This window comes from Podarcis raffonei, chromosome 4, assembly GCF_027172205.1.
Source record: "Podarcis raffonei isolate rPodRaf1 chromosome 4, rPodRaf1.pri, whole genome shotgun sequence".
In the NCBI taxonomy this organism is placed as follows: Eukaryota; Metazoa; Chordata; class Lepidosauria; order Squamata; family Lacertidae; genus Podarcis; species Podarcis raffonei.
The window spans coordinates 3183106-3208633 of record NC_070605.1 but is presented as its reverse complement, the minus strand read 5'-3'; the positions used below and the strand labels follow the sequence as shown (position 1 = coordinate 3208633).

General features: G+C 47.7%; 3 protein-coding genes across 15 annotated transcripts in view; 1 reads left to right on the top strand and 2 right to left on the bottom strand.

The window, feature by feature from the left end:
• The window catches only part of LOC128412033 (zinc finger protein 420-like), a 317641-nt gene that overhangs the window by 89017 nt on the left and 203096 nt on the right, over window positions 1–25528 (bottom strand). The window lies entirely within an intron of this gene.
• Window positions 9550–10595, top strand: LOC128412098 (olfactory receptor 51G2-like). The gene has a single exon (XM_053384949.1). The coding sequence runs from the start codon at window positions 9571–9573 to the stop codon at window positions 10543–10545; it is 975 nt and encodes a 324-aa protein (XP_053240924.1). The 5' UTR covers window positions 9550–9570; the 3' UTR covers window positions 10546–10595.
• Window positions 15514–18040, bottom strand: LOC128412109 (olfactory receptor 51G1-like). The gene is made up of 2 exons (XM_053384966.1): window positions 17485–18040; window positions 15514–17248 (listed from the first exon to the last, which is right to left on the bottom strand). Exon 2 carries the CDS (start codon window positions 17201–17203, stop codon window positions 16244–16246), a length of 960 nt encoding a protein of 319 aa, XP_053240941.1. The 5' UTR covers window positions 17204–17248; window positions 17485–18040; the 3' UTR covers window positions 15514–16243.

The window sequence follows — 25528 nt, the reverse complement described above, 5'->3', positions numbered from 1 at the left end:
AGCAGAAGAAATCGACGTCGACGAGCCCATTGCGGTCTGGCCGGATCCCGCGGACCGGCTGCACACCGGGGGGGAAGAATGGTATCCCGCACTCACACCCACAGCACTGGAGCACCTGGAACCCACACCCGAAGAGGGGGAGGGGGGAAGGGGGGCTTCGAGGGGGGGATGGATGTCAGGGGCTCAGGAGCAGGAGCACTGGGGAGAGAGGAAATGGAGAGCGAAGGGGAAGAATCCGAGGGCAGCGTAGGGGAGTATGACAGTGGCCCGAGAGATTCCATGAGCTTCTCCAGCGAATCAGAAGATTCCCAGAAGGGGGTGCCGATGGTCAGGGCAAGGGGGGGTCCCAGGGGGGACGCACCAGAAACAAGGAGCCAGAGGGGAACCCCAAAGCAGCAGTGGGGGATCGGGACCAGTTTCCCCACCAGAGCGTAGTGGGGGGGGGGAAGAGTCACATGTGTCAGAATCATAGAATCATAGAATCATAGAATCATAGAATCAGAGTTGGAAGAGACCACAAGGGCCATCGAGTCCAACCCCCTGCCAAGCAGGAAACACCATCAGAGCACTCCTGACATATGGTTGTCAAGCCTCTGCTTAAAGACCTCCAAAGAAGGAGACTCCACCACACTCCTTGGCAGCAAATTCCACTGTCGAACAGCTCTTACTGTCAGGAAGTTCTTCCTAATGTTTAGGTGGAATCTTCTTTCTTGTAGTTTGGATCCATTGCTCCATGTCCGCTTCTCTGGAGCAGCAGAAAACAACCTTTCTCCCTCCTCTATGTGACATCCCTTTATATATTTGAACATGGCTATCATATCACCCCTTAACCTCCTCTTCTCCAAGCTAAACATGCCCAGCTCCCTCAGCCGCTCCTCATAAGGCATCGTTTCCAGGCCTTTGACCATTCTGGTTGCCCTCCTCTGGACACGTTCCAGTTTGTCAGTGTCCTTCTTGAACTGTGGTGCCCAGAACTGGACACAGTACTCCAGGTGAGGTCTGACCAGAGCAGAATACAGTGGCACTATTACTTCCCTTGATCTAGATGCTATACTCCTATTGATGCAGCCCAGAATTGCATTGGCTTTTTTAGCTGCCGCGTCACACTGTTGGCTCATGTCAAGTTTGTGGTCAACCAAGACTCCTAGATCCTTTTCACATGTACTGCTCTCAAGCCAGGTGTCACCCATCTTGTATTTGTGCCTCTCATTTTTTTTGCCCAAGTGCAATACTTTACATTTCTCCCTGTTAAAATTCATCTTGTTTGTTTTGGCCCAGTTCTCTAATCTGTCAAGGTCGTTTTGAAGTGTGATCCTGTCCTCTGGGGTGTTAGCCACCCCTCCCAGTTTGGTGTCATCTGCAAATTTGATCAGGATGCCCTTGAGTCCATCATCCAAGTCGTTGATAAAGATGTTGAATAAGACCGGGCCCAAGACAGAACCCTGTGGCACCCCACTAGTCACTCTTCTCCAGGATGAAGAGGAACCATTGATGAGCACCCTTTGGGTTCGGTCAGTCAGCCAGTTACAAATCCACTGAGTGGTAGCATAGTCAAGACCGCATTTTACCAGCTTCTTTACAAGAATATCATGGGGCCCCTTGTCAAATGCCTTGCTGAAATCAAGGTAGGCTACATCCACTGCGTTCCCTTCATCTACCAGGCTTGTAATTCTGTCAAAAAATGAGATCAGGTTAGTCTGACATGACTTATTTTTCAGAAATCCATGCTGACTATTGGTGATCACAGCATTCCTTTCTAGGTGCTCACAGACTGTTTGCTTAATGATCTGCTCCAGAATCTTCCCTGGTATTGATGTCAGACTGACTGGGCGGTAATTATTTGGGTCCTCTCTTTTCCCCTTTTTGAAAATAGGGACAACATTTGCCCTCCTCCAGTCTGCCGGGACTTCGCCTGTTCTCCAGGAATTCTCAAAGATGACTGCCAGTGGTTCTGAAATCACATCTGCCAGTTCTTTTAATACTCTTGGATGCAGTTCATCTGGCCCTGGAGACTTGAATACATCTAGACTAGCCAAGTATTCTTGTACTATCTCCTTAGTTATTCTGGGCTGTGTTTCCTCTGCTGAATCATTTGCTCCAAATTCTTCAGGCCGGGCATTGTTTTCTTTATCGGAGAAGACTGAGGCAAAGAAGGCATTGAGGAGTTCAGCCCTTTCTGTGTCCCCTGTTTGCATTTCACCATCTTCTCCTCTGAGTGACCCCACTGTTTCTTTGTTCTTCCTTTTGCTACGAACATACCCATAAAAGCCTTTTTTGTTGCTTTTAACCTCTCTAGCAAGCCTGAGTTCATTCTGTGCTTTAGCTTTTCTGACTTTGTGTCTACACGTGCTGGCTATTTGTTTGAATTCCTCTTTGGTGGTTTCCCCCCTTTTCCATTTTTTGTACACATCCTTTTTTAATCTTAACTCAGTTAAAAGTTCTTTAGATAGCCACCCTGGCTTCTTTAGGCACCTTCCATGTTTCCGTCTCATTGGTATTGCCTGAAGTTGTGCTTTTACTATCTCCCTCTTAACAAACTCCCAGCCATCATGAACTCCCTTTCCTTTTAGTATTACTGTCCATGGGATCTCACCAAGCACTTCCCTAAGTTTTATGAAGTCGGCTTTCTTAAGTCGAGAAATTGAGTCCTAGTATGCTTGGCTGCTCCTTTCCGCTGTATAGTAAACTTCAGAAGAGCATGATCACTCGCGCCTAATGATCCTTCCACTTCTACCCCACTAACCAGGTCATCAACATTGGTTAGGACCAGATCTAAAATGGCTGTTCCTCTTGTTGCTTCTCCCACTTTCTGGACAATGAAGTTGTCTGCAAGGCCAGTGAGGAATCTGTTTGACCTTATGCTCTTGGCTGAGTTTGACATCCAACAAATATCTGGGTAATTGAAGTCCCCCATTACTACTATCTCCCTTCCTTTTGCATGCTTGGCCATCTGTTCCAGGAAGGCATCATCTATGTCCTCCGTTTGGCTTGGGGATCTATAGTAAACTCCCACAATGAGGTCACTGTTATTCTTCTCTCCCTTAATTTTGACCCAAATGCTCTCACTTTGGCTTTGAGGTTCTAAACCTTGGATCTCTTCACAGGTATACACATCCCTGACATATAACGCCACTCCTCCTCCTTTCTTGTCTGGTCTGTTTCTCTGAAATAGATTGTATCCCTCCATTATTACATTCCAATCGTGGGACTTATCCCACCAGGTTTCAGTGATTCCTATTATGTCATATTTAGTCAGGGCCAGCGTCTCCTCCAGCGGGGAGAGAAAGTGAGTCAGGGCTGACCACGCCTCCAACGGAGGGGAGGTCAGTTGCAGCTAGCCCCCCCCCCGAGGGGGAAGCAGTGACAGCAGCAGCAGTGAAACGGTCAGAAGAAAAGTTACCGGCTGGGCGCGCGCGCCGAGTTCAAATGTACAGGCGCGGGGAACAGCAGGAGACCCGGATGGGGAACCAGCTCCTAAAGCCTGCAGGAGGGAGGGGGAAGGCTCAGGGGACTCAGCGTCAGAAGAGTCTAGAAAGGGCGAGACCCCAACGGCCAGGCGGAACCAGAGGCGGAAGGAACAGAGGAAGAGGTGGAGTAAGGCTAGAGTCTTAAATTGGTGTCTGGGGGGAGGAGACTCAGACGGAGCATCAGCGGTCTGACAGTTGAGACGTAGAGCTGCGCGCTGCGGCTCTGGAAGTGAAACTGAACTTCAATAAAGACTTTTGTACTTAACAACGAAGCAGCATTGGTCCTTTGTGAGCTGGGACCTTGGGCAGCTCTGACACATGGTCTCCCCAGCAAGCTCTCTGCAGCGCTACCATACTGCAAATAGCCAACAATCTAAACCCTGCAGGAAACTCAATGAAAGCATCCATGATGATGACCACCCAACACCTGCTTAAAAGCCTCCAATGTCTCTTCTTCACTTCTTAGAACATCTAGTGTTATTGATTTTTATTGTTGAAAAATACTTTATTATATTTTGCTTAGATTCATGGAGGGAGATGGACCCTGTGGAGAGGCTGTTCGTCCACAGTCTGACATTTCTGACACTGGCTCTCCCCGCTTTCCTTCTCTCTGAGACTTGCAATCTTCCCTCTCCACTTTGTCCTTCCTCTTTGCCTCCACCCTGAGGTCTCCCTTCTGCTTCTTCTTCATGGCTCTCCTCTGCTAGCTCACCCTTCCTCCAACCTCCCTGCTCTTCTTACTGCTCCTTGCCTTCATATTCACTGGCTCAGTATTCTGTGGCATCACAGGAGCAGGCATTGCACTCATAACTTAAGAGGTACCTCAAGATAAAACGGAGACATTGATTTGAAGTGCACTCACATCACACGTACCTTTTACCTGCACAAATTCCTTTATGAGAGCTTGGCTGGGGCAGCAAGAGCCAGCCTTCCAGGTGACGGTTGTACTGGAGGAGAAGAAGAGAATAAGGCATGAGGGAGGCAGGAGGCAGACAGAGGGAGAAGGAACCCTGGCGCCCTAGGCTTCAAAATGAGTGAGCAGGTTTTGAATAAACATACACAAATTTATTTGTTAACATAATAGATGGATAGTTTAGAGATCTTTACTTTTTTACAATACGCAGAGAACAATATGTGTTGATAAATCAGAGAGAGGAGCGGAGGGAAGTCGTAGGGGAGGGAGAGGTTGTTGTGGGGGGTGGGAAATGGGGGGGAAAATATAATTGTTAAAATAATTTGTTATGTGAAAATAATCAATAAAAATTCTAAAAAATAAAATTAATAATAATAATAATAAAATGCATTATACAGCCGTATCTTGGATCCCGAACGCCTTGTGAGTCGAACGTTTTGGCTCCCGAATGCCACAAACCCAGAAGTGATTGTTCTGGTTTGCGAATGTTCTTTAGAACCCGAACGTCCCAAGCGACTGTGACGATTGGCTGCAGGAGCTTTCTGCAGCCAATCAGAAGCTGCGCCTTAGTTTCTGAACATTTTGGAAGTCAAACGGACTTCCGGAATGGATTCCATTCGACTTCTGCGGTATGACTGTACAGTGGTACCTCGGGTTAAGTACTTAATTCGTTCTGGAGGTCCGTTCTTAACCTGAAACTGTTCTGTACCTGAAGCACCACTTTAGCTAATAGGGCCTCCCGCTGCCGCTGCGCCACCGGAGCACGATTTCTGTTCTCATCCTGAAGCAAAGTTCTTAACCCGAGGTACTATTTCTGGGTTAGCGGAATCTGTAACCTGAAGCGTATGTAGCCTGAAGCGTATGTAACCCGAGGTACCACTGTATACAGAAAGCGCCATATATCAGTTGGGCCAGAAACTTCTGTCAGTCCCAAGGCGAAAAGTCAAGCGTCCCATAGTCACAGATGCAAAGCATCAAAGCAAGCCAATTAGCACATATCAAAGTAGTAAATGCCGATTAGTGTTGTTTTGACTGCCACTTTGGAGTTTACAAGCCTTTCGGAACATTTTCCCTGTTGAGTTTTTCCCATGTTGTCAAGCCCTATCTGCCCCTCACTTCCCTCCATGTGCAGAAGCTGCCTTCTTGAGTGCCAGGACCCACAAACGGTCTTGTCTGGTCCATCTTCCAGAGCCGTTCTTTGCAGGCAAGGGAGGCCCCTAACTCACAGAGGGTATGAGACCCATTCGGCTCCCCTCACCTGGTTTTGCCAGCCAGCCAAAGCCATTCCTGGGATTGTGGCCGCTGTCGCATGCTGACCTCTTCTAGGAACCCACAGGAACAGTTCCTCCCATCTACAGTACCAGAAAGCCAAACACGGTGATGGCTGCCCTTTTCTTGTGTTTGCAACCAGATTTCCAATTAACCTGTGTCAGAGAAAGCAATGTCAATAAATCCCTGGAGGCAGATGTCAATTTATGGAAAGTGGGGAGTGTGCGCCACAAAACAGCAACTTCCTCTTCATATCCCGTCTCTTATCTTTCTGCCCGCGGCACCCATTACATAATCCGTATTAAAAGCTTATTATCACATGAATCCGGAACGAAGCAACTGCTGGCAACGTTCTGCACATACAGGAGGACTTCTTGGCCTGTTCACTGGGGCAAAGGGGGGCCATAGCTCAGTGGCAGAGGAACTGCCTTGCCTGCAGAAGTTCCCAGGTTCAATTTCTGGCGCCTCTAGGTAGGTCTGGAAGAGGCTCTAAAATCCTGCAGAGTCTTTGCAACCAGCCAGTGCTGGGTTAAATAGACCAGTGGTCTATTCAGTATAAGGCAGCTCCTTTGTCTCTGGGGTCCTTCCTATGTGGCCCATTGTTGTTGTTGTTGTTTAGTTGTTTAGTCGTGTCCGACTCTTCGTGACCCCATGGGCCAGAGCACGCCAGGCACTCCTGTCTTCCACTGCCTCCCGCAGTTTGGTCAAACTCATGCTGGTAGCTTCGAGAACACTATCCCACCATCTCGTCCTCTGTCGTCCCCTTCTCCTTGTGCCCTCCATCTTTCCCAACATCAGGGTCTTTTCCAGGGAGTCTTCTCTTGAGGTGGCCAAAGTACTGGAGTCTCAGCTTCAGGATCTGTCCTTCCAGTGAGCACTCAGGGCTGATTTCCTTAAGAATGGAGAGGTTTGATCTTCTTGCAGTCCATGGGACTCTCAAGAGTCTCCTCCAGCACCATAATTCAAAAGCATCAATTCTTCAGCGATCAGCCTTCTTTATGGTCCAGCTCTCACTTCCATACATCACTACTGGGAAAACCATGGCTTTAACTATACGGACCTTTGGTGGCAAGGTGATGTCTCTGCTTTATGTGGCCCATTAGCCAGTGTTTGATTTGCTGCATTCCAGCCTTGCAAGGGGGTTGGACTAGATGACCCGTGGTGTGTCCCTTCCAACTCTACAATTCTATGTTTCTTCAGATTTTTTTTTATTTTGCCAAAGTAATAATAAATAAATAAATAAGAATAAAAATGTGCACCCCCACCTCCGGGAGCCTTCCGTTGTAACTATCCAACTTCCCAAAACTTCAACACCTCTTGCGATGGTTTGACCCTTTTCCGTTTTAACTGTACAAATTCTACAAACACCCTCCATATCTCCTCAAAATCATTTCTTCCGCATATTCCCCATCTCACATTAATAGAACATGCTAATTTATCATGAATAGCTATATCCCACACCTCTTTGTACCATTCTTCCATTTTATAGTCACCTTGCCCCTTCCACTTCCTAGCTATAATAACTTGTGTCAATAAATCTGTGAGCAAGACCTTCATAGCCTGTGAACCTTCCACCCCATCATAATTTTTAAATGCTTTATTAATTTTTGCAAAAACAAAATTGACAAAAGAATCCAAAATCAATACATATTACAAAAAGGAGGGGAAATAGATTCATACGTAACAGATTCCATTATGGCTTCCGATCATCCCAACGTGTTTCCTGGGGTGCATTTTTGACTGCCCACTTTCCATTGTCTCTCACAGATTGTCTCAATTGTTTTGATTTTGTAAATTTTACACCCCATCGTAAATTGATAATAATGGTACCTCTGGACTTACGGTTAGCTTTAACCCAGTGATTTCTGTTATCTCCTTAAACACTCTTTGCCAAAAAAATAATAATTGTACATATATGCACCTCCACCACATGTGAACGTAAGTCCCGGTTTCCGGGCATCCCCTCCAGCATAACACCAAATATTCCTTGTTTATTTGATTTAATCTGACTGGCATTAAATACCATGTCCAAACTAACTCCTAATAATTTTCTGTTAATTCTATGCTTCTACAATTCCTGGAGATCACACAGTAATACGGAGCTGGTTTCCTTTCAATTCCAGATCATGACGCACAGTGGCGTAGCGTGGGTTGTCAGCACCCGGGGCAAGGCAAGTAATTTGCGCCCCCTAACCCGTGGATTTTAGGTAGGGGCAGAGCTGCGAGTGTGAGCGCCCCCCCAGATGTTGCGGCCGGCCCCCCTGCACCCCCCATGCTACGCCACTGCCTCTAGGCCTTCCTGTGTGGCCCTTGGAACCCTTCCCAGTCTTCCCCCCTCCACCCCCACATCATGCTCCTCACTTGCCCCGTCTCACATCACAATTACATGTGGGTAGGTTGTGTCCTTCAAGTCTACCTTTTCCAATTTGGCACCTTTTGGTTGTTTTGGACCACAACTCCCATCAGCCCCAGCCAGCACAGCAGTTTTGAATTCAAAACCAGCCCCTGAGGGCACCAAGTTGGCAAAGGCCGCTACAGATCCTCAGGGCAACCGTGTGCCCAAATTAGAGCTGAAACAAATATTTGAAGCAGGCCACGCTTTCCAATTCCATCATTTACAGCAGGGCTTGTCAGCAGCCTTTTTAGGCCTGTGGGTCATTTGGATTTTGGAGTGAGGAGTCCCATGGGTGTGCCACACCAGCAAGTTGTTTCTCTGTTCAGTTTGCTTTTCCAGGGTGTTTGAATAAAAATTGCAGCTAGCCGAATTAATCCCAGCCTTCAGAAGCACATAAAGCTGAAACAGGAAGTGAGAAAGTGTCCCTTTTTCTAACTTCCTCCTTCAGCTCTATTTACCTCTCTAGGGAGAAAAAGGTAACCACCTTCATCAGCTCATAACCAAGGGGGCAGTGAATGAGGGTGGGGGCTCAGAGGCTTTGTGGGCACGGGGGGGGGGTAGACCTCAAGAGTGTCATTGCTCCAATGGCTGCTGTGTTGGCGACCCCTGATTTATAGTTCAAGACAGCAGATGCAGTGATATTTTTTCCCTTTCGTTACAGAATTGCTTTTTTAAAATCTGCATACTGTATATATTTGAGTTTCCACAGCCCAAAGTCTGGATTTTTCTTGGGGCACGGGTCCCAGTCCAATCCTCCCAGTCCAATACACTGGGGCCCCTTCCCATTTTTGCCCCAGTTCTCTCCTGCCCCTGTTCATAACCTCTTTTCTGTTACAAAACAAATCCTTCCGGCCTTCCTTCCTTTGCCCTTACATACTGACTATTGGACACCTAGCTCAGCATTCCCTACACTGACCGGCACCGGCTCTCCAGGGTTTTAGACGGGGGAGATGCTGGAGGATGAATTGGGGCTCTTCCGAGTGCAAAGCAGGTGCTCCACTACAACTCTTCCCCAAAAGGCATATGAACACAGGAAGTGGTGCTGCACTTCCTGCCCGTTGGTTTACTTAGCTCAATACAGTACTGTCTGCGCTGACGGAAAGCGACACTCTAGGGCAGCTTTTTGAGCAGGGGAAAAAAAGCTCTTTTAGACCTCATTTCGCTTATCTGTGACAATCCTCTTAACATGTGTGCGTGCGTGCGCGCGCGCTCATTACGCACCCGTTATAATGTGTATGTGCATGCATAATATTTCAACTTAATGCGCCACGCTTTTAAAAATATTATTTAGGAGAAAGGAAGGAAGGGTTCTTTTTTAAAAACGAAATGAAATGAAAAGTTGAAAGGCATGGCGCTTCCTTGAGGGGGGCCGGCCAAACGGAGACGACGACCCCCCACCCCAACCAAGCCTCAATTGCTTGTCCCTTCCCTCTGGACTCGCGCCCCCCCAGATGTTGCGCCCGGTGCGGCCGGCACCCCTGGCACCCCCCACGCTACGCCACTGATGACGCAGCGCCCAAGGCAGGATGGAACCTCCCGAGCCAGACGCTCCCAACGCCTCCTTCTACCAGCCTTCCGTGCTCCTCCTGACGGGCATCCCTGGAATGAGCAGGAGCCACCATAGACTCGTCTCCATCCCCTTCTGCTTGCTTTACCTTGTGGCCCTCTTGGGGAACTGCATCATCCTGTTCATCATTGGCAGAACGACCAGTCTCCATGAGCCCATGTATTACTTCCTCTCCATGTTGGCCCTCATGGACCTGGGCCTGGTCCTGTGCACCCTCCCGACCACGCTAGGCATCTTCTGGTTCGATGTCAGGGCGATTGGCTTTGATGCCTGCCTCACCCAGATGTATTTCATCCATGTCGTCTCCATGCTGGAATCCTCAGTGCTGCTGGCCATGGCCTTTGACCGCTTTGTGGCCATCTCACGCCCCCTGAGGTACAAAGCCATCTTGACCAAGCCAACCATTGTCAAGATAGGCCTGGCCATGTTGCTGAGGGCAGCCGTCTCCCTGCTCCCGATCCCTTTTCTGCTCAGGAGGCTGACGTACTGCAGCGACAACAGCCTCTCCCACTCCTTTTGCTTGCATCCTGACATCATGAAGCTGGCCTGCAAAGACGTTGACATCAGCGTCAACGTTCTGTACGGCTTAATCATCATTCTTTCAACAGCTGGCATAGATTCGCTCCTCATTGTGCTGTCTTATTTCCTGATCATCAAGACTGTCATCAAGGTGGGTCCCAAGGGGAAGTGCCTGAAGGCTTTGAATACCTGTGTCTCTCACATCTGTGCGGTCCTCATTTTTTTCATCCCCATGATTGGCCTATCCATCATCCATCGATTTGGCAATGGTGTGGACCCGCTTGTAAAAGCCATGGTTGCCTACGTCTACCTGATCGTGCCCCCCGCTTTGAACCCTATCATTTACAGTATTAAATCCAAGCAGATCTGGAAAGCCATCTGGAAGCTGTTGCTTTGGAAGACGGTCCCTCTTTGAAATGGAGCGGAGAGGTCAAGCAGTAACTGTTTCAGTTCAGTTCAGCCGTTGTGAAACTAGCCATGTTCATAGAATCATAGAATCATAGAGTTGGAAGAGACCACAAGGGCCATCGAGTCCAACCCCCTGCCAAGCAGGAAACACCATCAGAGCACTCCTGACATATGGTTGTCAAGCCTCTGCTTAAAGACCTCCAAAGAAGGAGACTCCACCACACTCCTTGGCAGCAAATTCCACTGTCGAACAGCTCTTACTGTCAGGAAGTTCTTCCTAATGTTTAGGTGGAATCTTCTTTCTTGTAGTTTGGATCCATTGCTCCATGTCCGCTTCTCTGGAGCAGCAGAAAACAACCTTTCTCCCTCCTCTATGTGACATCCTTTTATATATTTGAACATGGCTATCATATCACCCCTTAACCTCCTCTTCTCCAGGCTAAACGTGCCCAGCTCCCTTAGCCGTTCCTCATAAGGCATCGTTTCCAGGCCTTTGACCATTTTGGTTGCCCTCCTCTGGACACGTTCCAGTTTGTCAGTGTCCTTCTAGAACTGTGGTGCCCAGAACTGGACACAGTACTCCAGGTGAGGTCTGACCAGAGCAGAATACAGTGGCACTATTACTTCCCTTGATTTAGATGCTATATTCCTATTGATGCAGCCCAGAATTGCATTGGCTTTTTTAGCTGCCACGTCACACTGTTGGCTCATGTCAAGTTTGTGGTCAACCAAGACTCCTAGATCCTTTTCACATGTACTGCTCTCAAGCCAGGTGTCACCCATCTTGTATTTGTGCCTCTCATTTTTTTTGCCCAAGTGCAATACTTTACATTTCTCCCTGTTAAAATTCATCTTGTTTGTTTTGGCCCAGTTCTCTAATCTGTCAAGGTCGTTTTGAAGTGTGACCCTGTCCTCTGGGGTGTTAGCCACCCCTCCCAGTTTGGTGTCATCTGCAAATTTGATCAGGATGCCCTTGAGTCCATCATCCAAGTCGTTGATAAAGATGTTGAATAAGACCGGGCCCAAGACAGAACCCTGTGGCACCCCACTAGTCATTCTTCTCCAGGATGAAGACGAACCATTGATGAGCACCCTTTGGGTTCGGTCAGTCAGCCAGTTACAAATCCACTGAGTGGTAGCATAGTCAAGACCGCATTTTACCAGCTTCTTTACAAGAATATCATGGGGCACCTTGTCAAATGCCTTGCTGAGATCAAGGTAGGCTACATCCACTGCGTTCCCTTCACCTACCAGGCTTGTAATTCTGTCAAAAAACGAGATCAGGTTAGTCTGACATGACTTATTTTTCAGAAATCCATGCTGACTATTGGTGATCACAGCATTCCTTTCTAGGTGCTCACAGACTGTTTGCTTAATGATCTGCTCCAGAATCTTCCCTGGTATTGATGTCAGACTGACTGGGCGGTAATTATTTGGGTCCTCTCTTTCCCCCTTTTTGAAAATAGGGACAACATTTGCCCTCCTCCAGTCTGCCGGGACTTCGCCTGTTCTCCAGGAATTCTCAAAGATGACTGCCAGTGGTTCTGAAATCACATCTGCCAGTTCTTTTAATACTCTTGGATGCAGTTCATCTGGCCCTGGAGACTTGAATACATCTAGACTAGCCAAGTATTCTTGTACTATCTCCTTAGTTATTCTGGGCTGTGTTTCCTCTGCTGAATCATTTGCTCCAAATTCTTCAGGTCGGGCATTGTTTTCTTTATCGGAGAAGACTGAGGCAAAGAAGGCATTGAGGAGTTCAGCCCTTTCTGTGTCCCCTGTTTGCATTTCACCATCTTCTCCTCTGAGTGACCCCACTGTTTCTTTGTTCTTCCTTTTGCTACGGACATACCCATAAAAGCCTTTTTTGTTGCTTTTAACCTCTCTAGCAAGCCTGAGTTCATTCTGTGCTTTAGCTTTTCTGACTTTGTGTCTACACGTGCTGGCTATTTGTTTGAATTCCTCTTTGGTTGTTTCCCCCCTTTTCCATTTTTTGTACACATCCTTTTTTAATCTTAACTCAGTTAAAAGTTCTTTAGATAGCCACCCTGGCTTCTTTAGGCACCTTCCATGTTTCCGTCTCATTGGTATTGCCTGAAGTTGTGCTTTTACTATCTCCCTCTTAACAAACTCCCAGCCATCATGAACTCCCTTTCCTTTTAGTATTACTGTCCATGGGATCTCACCCAGCACTTCCCTAAGTTTTATGAAGTCGGCTTTCTTAAAGTCGAGAAATTGAGTCCTAGTATGCTTGGCTGCTCCTTTCCGCTGTATAGTAAACTTCAGAAGAGCATGATCACTCGCGCCTAATGATCCTTCCACTTCTACCCCACTAACCAGGTCATCAACATTGGTTAGGACCAGATCTAAAATGGCTGTTCCTCTTGTTGCTTCTCCCACTTTCTGGACAATGAAGTTGTCTGCAAGGCCAGTGAGGAATCTGTTTGACCTTATGCTCTTGGCTGAGTTTGACATCCAACAAATATCTGGGTAATTGAAGTCCCCCATTACTACTGTCTCCCTTCCTTTTGCATGCTTGGCCATCTGTTCCAGGAAGGCATCATCTATGTCCTCCGTTTGGCTTGGGGATCTATAGTAAACTCCCACAATGAGGTCACTGTTATTCTTCTCTCCCTTAATTTTGACCCAAATGCTCTCACTTTGGCTTTGAGGTTCTAAATCTTGGATCTCTTCACAGGTATACACATCCCTGACATATAATGCCACTCCTCCTCCTTTCTTGTCTGGTATGTTTCTCTGAAATAGATTGTATCCCTCCATTATTACATTCCAATCGTGGGACTTATCACACCAGGTTTCAGTGATGCCTATTATGTCATATTTAGTTTGCTGTACCATGAGCTCAAGCTCATCTTGTTTATTTCCCATGCTTTGCGCATTAGTGTACAGACATTGAAGTCCATTAATCATTCCCCCGTGTCTCTTATTTAAGGATTTTTTCCTCCCACCACTAGGTCTGCGTGCTGTTTGCTCCATTTGGTCTATGACATTTGGATGATCATCTTCATCAATTGATAGACTCCTACCTTCAGGAGCACTGTCTCCCTCCCCCACATTAGTCAATTTAAAGCCCTCCTGATGAGGTTTCTGAGATTTTTGGCAAAAACATTCCTCCCAACCGTTGTGAGGTGCAGCCCATCGCTTGCCAGAAGTCCATCTTCAAGAAACTGCAGTCCGTGATCTAAGAATCCAAACCGTTCCTGTTTACACCATTTGCGAAGCCAGCTGTTCACTTCCACTATTTTCCCCTCTCTCCCTGGGCCACGTCGTTCAACTGGGAGGACAGATGAGATGACAATTTGTGCATTTAATTGCTTCGATTTCCTGCCCAGAGCCTCGTAGTCTCTTTTGATCTTCTGGAGGCTATTGCTTGCAGTGTCATTGGTTCCCACATGAACCAAGAGGAAGGGGTATTTGTCAGTGGGTTTTATGATTCCTTGCAGTCGTTCAGTTACATCTTGGATCTTAGCCCCGGGGAGACAGCACACTTCCCGAGACATCTTGTCAGGCCCACAGATCACTGCTTCTGTTCCCCTCAGTAGGGAATCCCCTATCACCACTACACGCCTCCTCTTAGGTTTGGTCGGGGTTCTTCCATGAGCTGTCCGTTCCACGGTCGCCTGCACATTCCCTGAGGACTGAGGCTGATTTGATTATTTAAATGGGAATACAAAAAGGGGAATACAAAAAGGGGAGGTGTGAGGAGGTCAAGGAAACAAGCTAATGAGTTTAAAGTTACAAAAAATGGATTTGTTTTTAATTCTTTTTTATCTATTCGTTTTTTGTTTTTGGCATTTTTATTTTTATTTTTTATTTTTTATGTACTTTTGTATGTTTTCTTTATTTTTATCTTTTTCTTTTCATATGTTTTCTTTGTATTCTGTAAACCTATGTTTTTGTAAAATCTCAAATATTTGTAAAATATTTTACAAAAAAAAAAAACCCACCCCAATGGATCTTGCTTCTATCGTTCCATGTCTAGCTTCTCCACCTGCTCTTTGCTCAGCTCTCTCACCACACACTGTCCTATTGTTCCATCCACCCATCAGTTAAGTGAGGGTGGGGAGGCCCACTCACTTGCCCTATGGCACTGAGCAACCTCTTTTGTTATGCTGAGGGAGGCACTTAAGTGTCAGCCAATAGAATCATCTATCAGCTTTCAATGACTATAGGGTATAGCTTGTTTTCTGCTGTTCTGGAAGGTAGGACCCAACTAATGGCTTCAAGTTACAAGAAAGGGGATTCCAACTAAACATCAGGAAGAACTTTCTGAATTATAGTGCCATAGCATGGGAGGTGCACAGGGTGTTGCCCCCGGGAGAAAATTGCTAGGGGTGCAAAATTTCAACATCCAGTGCTGCCTCAATACAGCTGTGTGCTTCTGTCGCTGGGCTCTGTTGAGAGCAGCTTCTCCATGCCAAGCAGGAAGTGACCCCTCCAGGCAACAGAATGATTCAACTGTTAGGCAGTTGAATGTGCATGCGTACTCTGTCCATTTCCCTCCAACCAACCCCACCCCTGTGCAGTCCCGGGAACTGGCAATCCACGCTATGCCACTGTTCTCCCCTCCTGAAGTTTCCAGCAACTTTTATGCAGAAGCACACTGTCCCTGACCATGGAAGCAGAGCATCGACATTCAAGGCCAGGAGCCATTGGTAGGCTTCTCTTCCATGAATTTGCCCAGTCCTCTTTTGAAACCGTCCAATTTTCACATGCATTTTCCAGGGTCTTGAGCCTGAGGCTTCCCGCCCCCCATTCCAAAGCAAAAGAAAGCTGGGCAAGTTCTAGACCCTTGAAAATGTACACCATTTGGGGAAGTGGGGAGAGCATAACAATATATTTCTGCCTGCCTGCCTGCCTGCCTGCCTGCGTACACAGAGGCTCCATCCATTTATGTCAGTAAGAGCATTTAAAAAGCTTTCCAGTAAACGTAAAATTCCTTCAAGCTTATTTATGTCCTGTCCCCAACAACTTTTCAGTTTCAATGTTTCACTAGCTTAGTTGCTCAGCATCATCCCATCCCACACAGTCCTGGGAATCATAAAGCCTTCTGAGAGACCGAGCATTCAGTAACCCTGGTGCAAGGGACATCAGAGAATTCTTGCAAGAAAAAATACGAGAGCAGAAATTGCTGGTGCTTATTTATTTTTTCTTTGGAATGGAACACAATCCAGCAAGTACAGTTAGTAATCATATGTTGCTTTCAGTTTGCAAACATGATGTGCCAGGCTGTTTTTCTAGAACTCTTATAATGGCCACGGTTCCCACCTGAGAGGTGCTGGAACTGAGTTCCATTGCGTTCCAGCTGGGGGAAAAGCCCTGATTATGCAATTGATTACTTCCCTCCATCCGCTTTGTGTTTCCTTTGCATTGGAATGGGTGGGGGCTGAATAACACAATGACAACAGAATTTTTATATATTATGTAAATTACATAAGGCACACAATTCCACCACAGTGAACACTGGGACAAATAACATGGTTTGGTTGGTGGAAGACAAACAGCAGTGGAATGGAAGCAGTAGAGCATACAGTCATCACAGGGCATGTTGTCTTTAGTTGGTGTCTGAACTTTGAGGTCCTGAATAGACCTGAGAAGCAAAATAGATGCACCCACCTGACTCGTGCAACATTATTCATTGATATATTGTAATGTAAGTGTAGCACTTAAACTTTTTATTGTCCTTATGTCTGGATGAGCTTCACAGCACAGAGTTTCTTGAGGATACGTTGGCGGATCTGCTTCGTCTTGATACTATACACAACTGGGTTCATCAGAGGAGGTGCCAGCAAATAGACGTAGGACATGAGTATGTGGACGATGTGAGGGGCACGTTCCCCAAAGCGGTGGATCAACGACAGGCCTATCATGGGCACGTAGAAGAGCAGGACAGCACAGATGTGGGAGACGCAAGTGTTGAAGGCCTTGAGGCGCTCTTCTCTGGAGGCAATGCTCAGGACTGTTTTCAGGATGAAGACGTAAGAGAGGAAGATCAGGAGGGAGTCGATTCCCACCGTGAAGGCCACAACGGTCAGCCCATAGATGTGGTTGACGATGATGTCTGAGCAGGCCAGCTTCATGATTTCCAGATGCAAGCAGTAGGAGTGAGAGAGGACATTGGTCCTGCAGTAATGGAAGCGTCGGAGAAGCAGCGGCAGAGGCACAATCAGGGAAAAGCTGCGGAATGCAAAGGCCAGCGCCATTGTCACGATCCTCTGGGTGGTCAAGATGGAGCCATATCTCAGCGGGTTGCAGATGGCCACGAAGCGGTCAAAGGCCATGGACAAGAGCACGGAAGATTCAACGAGGGAGAGGGAGTGAATGAAGAAGAGCTGTGTGAAGCAGGCGCTGAAAGGGATCTCGCGAGCATCGAACCAAAATATGCCCAGCACTGTGGGTAACGTAGTGAGGCACAAGCCCAGGTCGGTCAAGGCCAGCATGGCCAGGAAATAATACATTGGCTCGTGCAAGCTTGAGTCTGTTCGGATCACATGGAGGATTGTGCAGTTCCCCAAGATCACCGTCATGTAGATGAAGCAGAAGGGGAGGGAGATCCAGCGATGGGCGTACTCCAGCCCAAGAAAGCCTGTCAAGAGGAATGTGGAGGGGTTGAAGGTTTGGTTCTCCAAATGGGAGATGTTCATTTCACAAGAGAGTCCTACTTCACTTCAGTGCTTTAAAGTCAGTGCCTAGAAAGCAAAACAGTTTTTATTGTAGAATACTAGAGGTGGAAAGATCTTGCTAGAGGTGGTAGATATTTGCAAAACAAATAAATCACTGGCATACAAATTTACTTGGAGATGTTTTGTGTTTTTAGATTGCTTTATGCTTCTTTACATGAAATTATTGCGTTTTTGTGGCCACTTTACTCCAGCATATTTATTTTCATACATACTACTTGGCAGAAAATTGTACTGAAAGATACCTATGTTTCAGTTCACATATAATTGTACTTTACTTCTTTCTTCTTCTTCTTTTTTTATCACTTTTTATCACAACAAATGTAACTGATCTGTAGAAAACACAACCTGAAGAAAGAGTCAATACATGTGCTTTTGTAAGCAAGGAAAATCTTTAACAACAACAACAACAACAAACAACACATATAATGTCAGAAAGGGTGGATTCAGAAGGTTTGCTTTTAAATGCAACACTGAGTCAAGTTTCTCCCTCATCTTTACTTCTGGGGTGCTTGATCATTTCAGGGAACCTAAGTGAGCAGAGCAGAGGTTCAGCTCCCACCATGTGCAGGCCTGTGAGATTGGAGATGGTGGCATATGGAAGAAGAGAGCCAGGGAGCCTGGAGGGGGCTTGTCTTCTTCTGATAATCTGGAACTTATCTTGCTGTTAACACAGCCCAAGGTGGCATCAACTATTTTTCTCAGTGGAATTGTATATTTATCTATTCATTTCAATTTCAGAGCCACCCATCTATAACTTTTCCCTGGGTGGCTTGCCACAAAACAGAGGTAAAATATAATGGGTGGTGTCAGAGGCTCAGGAGCAGAAGAGCAGGGGAGAGAGCAAATAGAGAGCGGAGGAGAGGAATCAGAGGGGAGCGTAGGGGAATATGACAGTGGACCGAGAGATTCCATGAGCTTCTCCAGCGAATCAGAAGATTCCCAGGAGGGGGCGCCTATGGTAAGGGCGAGGCGAATCCCAGAGGGGACGATCCATAAACAGGGAACCAGAGGGGAGTCCCAAAGGAGTAGCGGAGAAGTAGGGCCAGTTCCCCCACCAGAGCACAGTGGGGGAGAAGAGGCATGGGAGTCAGGACCAGCGTCTCCTCCATCGGGGAGTGGGGAGACGGAGGGAAGGGCAGGTCCAGCTAGCCTCCCCGAAAGGGGGAGCAGTGACACAAGTGTAACGGTCAGAAGGAAAGTGGGAGGCTGCGCGCGCGCGCCAAGTTCAAATGTGGAGGAGCGCGGGACAGCAGAAAACCCGGATTGGGAGCCAGGTCCTAAAGCCCGAAAGAGGGGGGAGGAGGAGTCGGGAGAATCAGCGTCAGAAGAATCTCGGAGGGCAGAGACTCCGACTAGCAGAAGGACCCAGAGAAAGAAGGAACAGAGGAAGAGGTGGAGTAAAGCTAGAATCTTAAGCTGGTGTCAGGGGGGCGGAGATTCAGATGGGACTTCTATGATCTGACGGATAGATGTAGCGTTGCGCGCTGCACGTCTGGAAATGAGACTGAACTTCAATAAAGACTTTTGAACTTGAGCAAGAAGCAGCGTTGGTCTTGTGTGAGCTGGGACCTTGGGCAGCGCTGACAGGTGGTATTCATAGTAAAGTTAAAGGGACCCCTGACCATTAGGTCCAGTCATGACCGACTCTGGGGTTGCGGCGCTCATCTCGCTTTATTGGCTGAGGGAGCTGGCGTACAGCTTCCGGGTCATGTGGCCAGCAGCGCACGGAAACGCCATTTACCTTCCCGCCAGAGCGGTACCTATTTATCTACTTGCACTTTGATGTGCTTTCGAATTGCTAGGTTGGCAGGAGCAGGGACCGAGCAACGGGAGCTCACCCCGTCGCAGGGATTTGAACCGCCAACCTTCTGATCGGCAAGTCCTAGGCTCTGTGGTTTAACCCACAGCACCACCCGTGTCCCTATGAAATCAATGAACATGACTAAGCTAGACCCATTCATTTTAATGGGCGTACACTGAGTAAAACTTAGTTGAACACCACCCAAAGTATTCAGGTAGGTAGCCGTGTTGGTCTGACGCCATCGAAATATAAAAAAATAAAAAATAGTCCAGTAGCACCTTAGAGACAAACTAAGTTTGTTCTTGGTATAAGCTTTCGTGTGCATGCAGAAGTGCGCATGCATACGAAAGCTTATACCAAGAACAAACTTAGTTGGTTTCTAAAGTGCTACTGGACTATTTATTTATTAATATTTCAACCACCCAAAGAATAATAACTAGAATCAGCAACAAATCACAGAAGACAGCAAAGCATTCCACCTTCCTTTAAGTGGAGACTTCATTATGATGATTCTTATAAAGGATCAGCTCTGCTGAAGCAGTACCAGCTTTTGATTCCTCCTTGAAATCTTCCCATTCTAGCTGGTCGTTGGAAGAATTATGTAACGAAGAAAATGCCTGTTTGCTTTCTTTCCTGCTGCCTCTCCATCTCTCTTCCTTTCATGCTGTCTCAAATATCTTTAGGTCAGCCCGGAATCCTTCCCCCTCCCCCTGCAAAGAGCAGGATAAAAATGCTTTGAAAAAAAATACAAATTAGGATGCCAGGAGGTAGATTTGAGAAAAAATCTGTTTGAGATCCCTCAAAGCTGCTGCTGATCAAAACACAGATACTGAATTGGATGGGCAGGCCAGCAGTTCAACAACCAAAAGCAGCTTCACCTTCAAACTTCTTCTAATCAGGGATGGAAGTAGAATGACGAGGTGCTGTCACTGTGAAGCACAGAGACTCCTTCTTTGGAGATCACTGGTAGCCGAGTAAGATTGTCTTTCATAAACACAGTTTTAACAATGAGTCCGTAAGTGACTGTGGGGGCCAATTTTCCGGCACAAGCCCTGTTGAATTGAGAGCTCTTTAGCGGGCAATGCCTACATGTCTTGAAATCATTGTATCCTAGAACTAGAAGGGATCTCCAGGGCCATATAGCCTAAATGTTGGAGAAATTTAAAAAGAGTTTGACCTAGTTGGGGTTCCCTAACGGAACACCAAACGGACACAGGGGGGAAAGGTGTTTATTAACACAAAATCAGAGGCAGCTTACCAAGGTCTGGTGATAAAGGGAGCAGCTGGCACAGATTCTCTCCTGGACAGATGGTTGGGAGTGAGAGTGAGGTTGTGGGTCTGTGTGCAGAAGCCTCCTTTGTAGAACTTGCAAGGAATCCCTTTGAGACAACACAGCTTGAGAAAGGGCAAGGTTCCTGGTGCCGATGTACAAGGACTTAGGGAATATTGTTGCTTAAGTTTCCAAAACTAAAAACACAGCTGGTATTGCAAGTATCAAAGGGAAAACACAACTGCGTTCTGTTCCCAAACAAACCCCACTGAGACCTGGGTTCAAGTCCACCCTCTGTCAAGGATTCAGCATGTGGCCTTGGGCAGATCCAACCAGTGCTGTTTTTCTTTAAAAAAAGGTTTAGGGGTACTCTCATTTTGACACAAGAAAATCACCATTTTATAGTTCAAATCAGGAAAAATAAATACAGTAAATGGACAAAAGTACAAAGATTCACAAAATGTTTAGGGGTGTGCGACCCCCAGAAAAAAGCACTGGATTTAACCATTGTATTCCTTTTTTCTTTTACAAATGTTTTATTGGTTTTGAATGAATCATAGAATCATAGAGTTGAAAGGTACCCCAAGGGACATCTAGTCCAACCCATAGCTGTCAACACACACATCAGAAATACAATAACAACAGTTATGGAGAAGTGCCTGTTGAGAGAGTCAGAACTTACAGGGTTAAGAAGTTCTGAGTGACGCTTCACATTCCTAGAGGTGTGTTTAGAACACGGAAGTGGGAGTGGTCAGTATCTCTGAGAGAGAGAAAAAGACACACGCAGTGTGAGTCTAGCCAGATCCGGAAGAGGGTCAAGATGTGTGCGCTGTCACCGGGAGAGTAACGATTTGTTGTTTTTGTACGAGATTAAAGCTACTTGTAAGATAAGGAAGAAACCGAGCGTCTGCCTGAGTTATTGCTGCACACAAGGCTGCTTGCTTCTGACGCTGTGTTACTCTGCTAACTGGAGCTGGAAGCCCGGAGGCATGGAGCAGAGTCACGCCACGGAAGCGTGTGGACTCCATTTGGGGCAAGCTGCCAGTAAAGGTCCCCAAAGGTTATGGAAGATCAGCTGACGCTGTGAAGCAAGCCAGGTTCGTGCCGGTGTGTGCTGTGTGATCTCCTGCCAAGGAAGAGGGCAGTGGAGAAAAAGCTGAAAAGCCGAGACGCTGAGAGGAAAGCCAGCCAGCTGGAGCCAGCTGGGGAGCTGTGCCTTTGATCGTGAGGCAAGAAGCCAGCTGGGAGGAGCTGTGCTGTACCGGGTGCCGGGAGGAGCTACTACTGGTCGTAAGTAAGCTGGGCCCCGGGGGAGAAGATGGCAGAGAGCCATGAGTTATGTGCAGTCCCTTTTGAAGGAGCCCTGGACAGGAAGGAGCCCTGGGTCGAGTGGCAGGCACTGAAGAAAGTGGGAGCCAGACCAGAGGGGGCTAGGAGCCAGCCTGAGGGACGCCCAGAGGGGGCCAGATGCTGCACAGACGCTGCAGAAGCTGGGGAACGCCCAGAGAGTCAAGGAGGGGCTGTGGGACGCCCTGGAAGCCCAAGGGGGGCTGGAGACGTGTCTGGAAGCTGCTGCGATGCTTTGACACGCCAACGTGATGGGCAGCCGTGTGCTGGAAAGCTGCTGGAAGCTGGGAAGAGGAAAGCAGAGGCTAGCTGTTCCTCTGGAAGATATGCACCCAAGTTTGGGGGTGCAGGCCAGAAAGGCCAGTCCAAGGGCCTTGAAAGTGCTAAGGCTGTTTGGCAGGAGCTGGAGAAGGTTTGCAGAGAAACCACAGAGCTGGATGCCAAAGGCCACGTCCCCGAGCCTCAATGCAGTAAAGCCTCAAGGAGAGCTGCTGGCAAGAGTGGGGGGGCACTTACGTCCAAAGGCAAGTTTGAAAAGTTTTCCACTCGTTGCTGTTTTGTTTGCGGTTCTCCGGAGCACCTGCGCCGAAGCTGTCCACAGCGAGACAAAGGGCAGGAAAGTCCCAAGGACATTTCCCATGGGAACCAGCCCGGGAGAAGAGGCCAGCATGGAAAGTCCCAGGGTCGGCCGGAAGGGGAAGGAGGCGCTTATCAGATGTTTGCGTCGATGGCTGTTTTGAAAGACGCCGGTAAAGGCCCTAAGGAGGAGGGCAGAAGGAACTCTGTTGCAAAGGCAACGAAGGACAATGTGTTACGTTGGGTCATTGACTCTGCTGCAAATAGACATCTCGTGCCTGAGTCACTTGATGTCCAGATAAAAAACTGCAGAGCTGTTTCAGCTGAGAAAACAGTGTGTTTTGCTGATGGGTCACAAAGGCTTGTAAAAAAGTCTGGGAATGTTTACCTTGTTTTCCTACAGGCGCAGCTGGAAGTCTACGTGACGCCGGGACTGAATTGTTGTCTTTTGTCTGTACCATGTCTTTTACAGGAGGGGTACATGGTTTGTTTTGAGAACAATGTCTGTACAATTTCCAGAGGGGGGAAGCAACTGGTACGTGTTGAGAAAAATCAGAACAATCTCTTTGTTCTGGAAACAATACCTCTGGAGGAGGGAGCTGGGAAAGCTGGGAAAGAAAACATGAACACTCATGTTTCATGCGCATGCGTGTGGCACAAGAGGATTGCACATGGGTCTTGTGATGACTTGCAGATGTTATCAGAATGCACCAAAGGGTGCAAGGTAAGAGAATGTGGTGCAACCCTAAATTGCAGGGCTTGCAGGAAAGCCAAGAGCAAGGGATGCAGTTATCCCAGGGTGGAGAGGGTAACCACAAAGCCTTTTGAGCTTGTGCACGCAGACCTGTTTGGGCCTATGCCTCAGCCAAGTCTGGGCAAAGCCAGGCATCTGCTGATTTTGATCGATGATTTTACTAGGAACTCCTGGGCTTTTTCTCTGCGAACGCAGGAGGAAGCAACGCAACTGATCAAAGATTGGGTTGCGGCGGTGGAACAGAGGTTCTCCACCAAGGTGCAAGGTTTCCAGTGTGACCGTGGTTCAGAGGTCACTGGGTATGCTCTAAAGAGTTTCTTTCGCCAGAGGGGGATACGGCACAAGGTGACTTCGCCTCAGAAGAGTGGCGTGGCAGAGCTGAGGAGTAGAGCTCTGGTCCAAGTTTCAGAAGTCCTATTGAGTGACTCTGGGTTGCCTCACAGTTTCTGGGGGGAGGCAGTAAAAACGGCCAATTTCACGATGAACAGGTGCTACAATGCAGTGGTAGGTGACACCCCATATTTCTTGCTCAACGGACAGAAGCCGCAGGTGCATTTCTTCCGTTCGTTTGGTTGCAGGGCCATGGTGCCTGTACCAAAGTGGTTGCAGCAAGAGGGTGGTCCAAGGTACCAGGAAATGATCTTCTGTGGGTATGAGCCCGCGACAAAGGGGTGGAGATTTGCATACCCAGAAGGTGATCAGACCAAGCTTCTGGTCAGCAAGCACGCTGAGTTCAAAGAGCAGCAGGGAAATAGTCCAAGGCGCAAAGTCAGCCATGACATTGTCTCAGATTGTTTGTCTGAATCCGAATCTGAGGAGGAGGGAGAGCCAGGTAATGGTGATCTGGTCGATGATCAGGATCAGGACCAGGGGGAGGCGTCTCCACAGGTTGTGAAAGGAGTGTCCAAGAGTGAGCCCTCATCTCCTGTTAGAGTGATGGAGAAAGCTCACAGACGGGTCAAGTCAGAGGGGGAGTCTGATGAAGAAGACGGTCTTGCTGGCCCCAGTGGGTCAGGAGAAGAACCCCAGTTTGTGCCCAGGCGGTCTTCACGGGCAACAAAGGGAATTCCACCTGAGAGGTTTCGAGTCACAAATGCGTGGGTTGGTCTCGCACAGTGCGAACCAGAGATTTGTGAGGAGACTCAACAGGCAGGTGGGAAGGTGTGGGACACACAGAGGTCTGTAAAGGTGTGTTCACAAGTCCTCTCAGAATGTGATGCGAGAGGGGGTGTTGAGAGAGTCAGAACTTACAGGGTTAAGAAGTTCTGAGTGACGCTTCACATTCCTAGAGGTGTGTTTAGAACACGGAAGTGGGAGTGGTCAGTATCTCTGAGAGAGAGAAAAAGACACACGCAGTGTGAGTCTAGCCAGATCCGGAAGAGGGTCAAGATGTGTGCGCTGTCACCGGGAGAGTAACGATTTGTTGTTTTTGTACGAGATTAAAGCTACTTGTAAGATAAGGAAGAAACCGAGCGTCTGCCTGAGTTATTGCTGCACACAAGGCTGCTTGCTTCTGATGCTGTGTTACTCTGCTAACTGGAGCTGGAAGCCCGGAGGCATGGAGCAGAGTCACGCCACGGAAGCGTGTGGACTCCATTTGGGGCAAGCTGCCAGTAAAGGTCCCCAAAGTGCCCACGTACTGTTTGAGTAGGAACCAAGACGGGTGACCAGAGGAATGAATAAATGTTTACTCCCAGCATCTAGTGCTTAAACCAAAGGGAAGTACTATCTCCATATTGATGCACTGGAAAGGGGGTGGGGGTGGGGAGACTGCCTGTCTAATGGAAGAAGAAGAAGAAGAAGAAGAAGAAGAAGAAGAAGAAGAAGAAAAAGTGGACGATGAAAAGGATGAGTTTGGATTTGATATCCCACTTTATCACTACCCTAAGGAGACTCAAAGACGGCTCACAATCTCCTTTCCCTTCCTTCCCCACAACAAACACTCTGTGAGGTGAGTGGGGCTGAGAGACTTCAGAGAAGTGTGACTGGCCCAAGGTCACCCAGCAGCTGCATGTGGAGGAGCGGGGAAGCAAACCCGGTTCACCAGATTATGAGTCTACCGATCTTAACCACTACACTCTCTGATGTTGTTTCATTCCCCTTCTAACAACTCTGTTGTGTTGTGTCAAATGTCCATACAGGTTTATATGCCATCTTTGATCAATCCAGCCTGCAGTTGTTGGTCCACCCTGAAGCTCCAAATGCCTCGTGGAATCATAGAATCATAGAGTTGGAAGGAAACCCCAGGGGTCACCCAGCCCAACCTCCTGCATTGTTGGAATTGCTGCTGAACAATCCCTGATGGATGGTCCTCCAACCTCTGTTTAAAAATCTCCAACGAAGGAGAGTCCACCACCTTCTGAAGGAGTCTGTTCCCCCATCAAACTGCTCTTACTGTCAGAAAGTTCTTCCAAATGTTTAGTTGGAATCTTCTTTCATGCCATTTGAATCCAACCTGGAGAAGCAGGAAATAAACTTGCTCCATCTTCCATGTGGCAGCCGTTCAGATAGTTGAATATCATCATCATCATTTTTAAT

Coding starts and splice junctions, on each gene's coding strand:
- LOC128412098 (XM_053384949.1), top strand. CDS start 9,571: ATGGAACCTCCCGAGCCAGACGCTCCCAACGCCTCCTTCTACCAGCCT.
- LOC128412109 (XM_053384966.1), bottom strand. CDS start 17,203: ATGAACATCTCCCATTTGGAGAACCAAACCTTCAACCCCTCCACATTC.